Raw genomic sequence first — 4019 nt, forward strand, 5'->3', positions numbered from 1 at the left:
TAATCAACTTATCACATGAGTAAAAGATATTGTTGTTTGCAAATCTATTTACAAAGAATTTGGTCTATTTACATATTTAATAACATGATTTTATTTGGCTGCAGCCCTGGCAATCGGATCTCTGGCCAGGCGCTCCACCATTCGACGCATTTGCTCTTCATTGCCATATTTTTGCGCATCGGCTCTTACGGCCGCATGGTGAGAACTCGCCTCCGCTGAGACATCGTCCTGATATTGACGGCTTAGCTCGAATGAATGTCTGCAAAGATTCATTTAGAATATCTTCCGAGACGCATCTGAGTCTAACGTACTCACCTCACCGAGCTGAAACCAAAGATTGCACCTATTAAGCCGAGCGAGAGGAGAAATAAGGCTACCTGCCAGTTGGAGACACGATTTAAGCCCTTGATGCCATAATATGGGCCAGGGTTTGCGCTATAATTGGGCCTAACATCCCAGGGTGGAATTGTTTCGCGCATCGCGCCCGGATTCCATGATAAACTTTCGTCATAATCTCTACGGGATGACGCCTTCACCAATGTCTGATAAGCCTCTGTGATTTTTACAAATCGTGCTGTTTTCTCCACACTCGCTGCGTTATTCATCACATCAGGATGATACTATAAATAAATACATATATAATTAGTTAAATAAATTGATAATCAATGACACTTGTTGCACCTGCTTGGACAGTTTCAGGTAGGCATTGCGTATGTCCCGCTTGCTGCAATCTTGATTAACATTTAACACATCGTAGTAGGTCTCCGGTTTTTTTGACTGATATCTTGCATTGTTGTTGAAACTACAATAAAATAAAAGTTTAAAACGTTATTTTATATAACAACAACAAAAGAGCAACGACCTGATAGTGTTACCTACTTTTGTCTAGTGGCCGTCTCTGTGAGCACTTTCAAAGTCGATAGGCGGAGCATAATTACTGAGCTCCCTTGTCCGAAATTACACGCAGCTGTTTATGTAAATAACTTAATAATTTTTCTCAATTTAGTCTGTTCCACCGAAAAACATAAATAAAATTTCAAGTGTTGAAAAGCGAGCTGTGTGTGTGTGAGTATCGATAAGATTCTTCGCAATACTATCGCATACCTATCGATGGCAGATTGCTGCAATCGACATTGTCGTAAGAAATCGCTGTCATGACAACCAAAAAAAATTGCGCTCTTCGAGAATAACAACAATTATTAAATAGTAAAATGAGTAGCGAAAAAAAGGCAATGGACTTACAATTTCAGGTGCGTCAAAACGCACGTGAGTATCAGAACTCGGTCAAAGATCTGTACTCATGGGAGAAGGAAATAAAAAGCAAGGAGCTGGCAATGCAAAATGCTCCCGCTCCAAAAATTCAGAAAAACGTGAGTAATCTAAATTTTGGTCATATGTATATAAAATATCAGGTCAACATGTTTTTTTTAGAATACACCCGTGCGCAGCCACGTCCAGAAAACGGATGAGACAGTCAAGAAGCCAGCATCAAGCACTGCCAAAGGTAGCTCAGTTGACTCCGCAGCGAGCACCCCGACTGAGAAAAAGGATTTTCCTATAGATACACTGGCCCAGCAGCATAAGAAGGCAAATGACATCAAGGATCGCGGCAATAGTTATGTGAAATTGACTGAATATGAGAAGGCCATTGAAGCGTATACCGAAGCTATTGAAGTTTATCCACAGGATCCCATTTACTTTATCAATAGAGCTTTGTGTTACTTGAAGCAAGAAAGGTAATGAATGATATAGTATATATTGCATAGATAAATAAATCGATTTTGCTTCTTCTAGCTATGATAACTGCATTGAGGATTGCAATGCAGCCATTGAGCTGGACAAGTTGTGCGTCAAGGCTTACTATAGGCGCATGCAAGCAAACGAATCGCTGGGAAACAACATGGAAGCCCTTAAAGATTGCACCACTGTGCTGGCCATAGACCCGAAGAATTATGAAGCCAAACGCAGCTTGGAACGCATTAATGATCGTTTGCGAAAAATAGGTACTCAATGATAATAATATAATATATATTGTTAGCTAATTATGTCGTATTCCCTAGCTACCAAAAATGGTCCCAACTTCAGTCCAGATCGAGAAGATTTTGTGGATATCTTGCCATTTGAGAAGCCTGCATCCAGGCGCTCCAAACAACGCATGCGCCGTGTCCCTGTTGTAGATATTGTAACACCCCGTCCTGGTCAGCAAGAGCAAAAGCAATTGCGCATCTCGGATGAAGAAATTGATAAGATATTCAATAGTAATTGTGGACCCTTCGAAGAGGTGAAAAAGCCAGTCAACGAAAACTTAAATGCTAAGATTCAGGAAACTAAGCAACCAGCTAATCAGTCAACTGTCAAGGAAGATAGTTCACAATCTACGAAAAAAGTCATTGAAACTGTTCTTCCCGATTTGGTACAGCCAGTACCTGAATCAAATCAAAGTATCAAAATTGTAGAGGAACTAGATAACCTCAATAAAACTCCGTTGCAGCCAATAAGGAAAGAGAATGATATCACACCTGTAGCCAAGCCAATTGAAATTGAAAAACCTAGCACAAGCAACACAACTAAGATCGTTTCAGAGGACAAAACAGTTACAGCAATGGAGGTAAGCCTAAAAGTATAACATTATTATTGATCAATTCTAATAATTTGGCTTTCCTGCAGCGCATACCACCTGCTCCGTCAGGCACAGCCCAGTTTTATATGACTTGGAAGGAATTGTCACCAAATCAGAAATATCAATATTTGAAATCGATTGAAATACCCAATTTATGTAGAGTACTTGGCGCTGGCTTTGACTCGGATACGTTTACGGATTTGTTGCGCACACTGAACGATTTCTATGTGCCCAACAAGGAGCCAACTACAGCAGCAGTAATGCTGGAGATAAGTAAAAATGATGAATTCAGCATTTTGTCCATATTTATGTCGCCAGAGGACAAGAATAGTGAGTACCTCTACTCTATATATGTATATTAATCTATGATATTTTATATTAATCTATACTTCTATTCATTGCAGTGGCCGCTTGTATCTTGGATGCAATTTCAAAGTTTCCCAAAAACAATCCAGGTCTTTTGGAAAAACTTGGCAAGCTTTACCATGTAGCCTAAAAATTGTTATAAACAATAAATGTACTTGAATCGCTTCAAATTGTTAGCTCAAAAACTGGAAATTATTTATTTATATTTATAATAGCCATATTTTCAACCTATACTGTAAATTTTGATTTTATCAAACTTCTAGCTTACCTAAACAATGAAGCTCTCAAATGTTTTGAAATGCTTTTACTTATTATTTAATCCTCAAATGCATTCGAACTGCTCGTTAATTTCAACGCTCTTCTATTGAATTCAAGATAAATTACCTTTTTTCTCTTTCTGAAAGTAAATAAAAACTATTCTCACATGAAAGAAGAACGAGAACACGAACGTCGCGCAATCGAGCAATGAATATTAAATAGCAAATTGAGTAATATGAATTAGTGTAATTTACATAAATCAACGTATTAATTCAATCAGAGAAAGCTGCTACCCGAAATGTGCTGGTGTGTGTGCGTACATACTTATATGCATACATGTATTTATATGTATATATGGGTTCTTCATGTAAACATAGAGCTCCATTAAGTGATTTAAAGTTGAAATTATGCGTTGATGGGTTAACTGCAACGCATTACAACACTAGTTGAAGGCGCAAATGACAACAAAAACAAAAACATTCAGTGAGAATATTCTCCAACACAGATTTGTGTCAGCGTGAGAGCGCCGACGCTGGCGTCGCGTCGCTACTCCTCGGCTGTACAGTAAGTAAATGTGCCGGGCTTAGCTTAAGGCCCATTGTTGTTGGCTCGACTAGTTATAATTTAATTTACATTACTTGTTGTTGCTTCTTATCGTTCGTGCGCGCTTGGCTATGTGCCATCGTGTGTGTGTGAGTGAGCGCGCGCGTGTTCGGCTTAACGTAGTTGCCAGATGAGCGCAAAGCGTGGCGAGCGCACTGGCAACTCCGCAGCC

General features: G+C 39.2%; 2 protein-coding genes across 2 annotated transcripts; one reads left to right on the forward strand and one right to left on the reverse strand.

The window, feature by feature from the left end:
* Positions 1 to 27: 27 nt before the first annotated feature.
* DnaJ-60 (DnaJ-like-60) lies at positions 28 to 1051 on the reverse strand. Its single transcript, XM_018104886.3, has 4 exons — positions 880 to 1051; positions 682 to 802; positions 316 to 620; positions 28 to 259 (listed from the first exon to the last, which is right to left on the reverse strand). Exons 1-4 carry the CDS (start codon positions 930 to 932, stop codon positions 91 to 93), a joined length of 648 nt encoding a protein of 215 aa, XP_017960375.1. The 5' UTR covers positions 933 to 1051; the 3' UTR covers positions 28 to 90.
* Positions 1052 to 1106: 55 nt separating this feature from the next.
* Positions 1107 to 3171, forward strand: spag (RNA polymerase II-associated protein spaghetti). The gene is made up of 6 exons (XM_018104859.3): positions 1107 to 1370; positions 1432 to 1736; positions 1795 to 2003; positions 2061 to 2608; positions 2668 to 2950; positions 3025 to 3171. The coding sequence occupies exons 1-6, from the start codon at positions 1212 to 1214 to the stop codon at positions 3114 to 3116; spliced, it is 1596 nt and encodes a 531-aa protein (XP_017960348.1). The 5' UTR covers positions 1107 to 1211; the 3' UTR covers positions 3117 to 3171.
* The last annotated feature ends 848 nt before the right edge of the window (positions 3172 to 4019 follow it).

This window comes from Drosophila navojoa, chromosome 5 (assembly GCF_054131105.1).
Source record: "Drosophila navojoa isolate 15081-1374.11 chromosome 5, UAZ_NAV_1.0, whole genome shotgun sequence".
In the NCBI taxonomy this organism is placed as follows: Eukaryota; Metazoa; Arthropoda; class Insecta; order Diptera; family Drosophilidae; genus Drosophila; species Drosophila navojoa.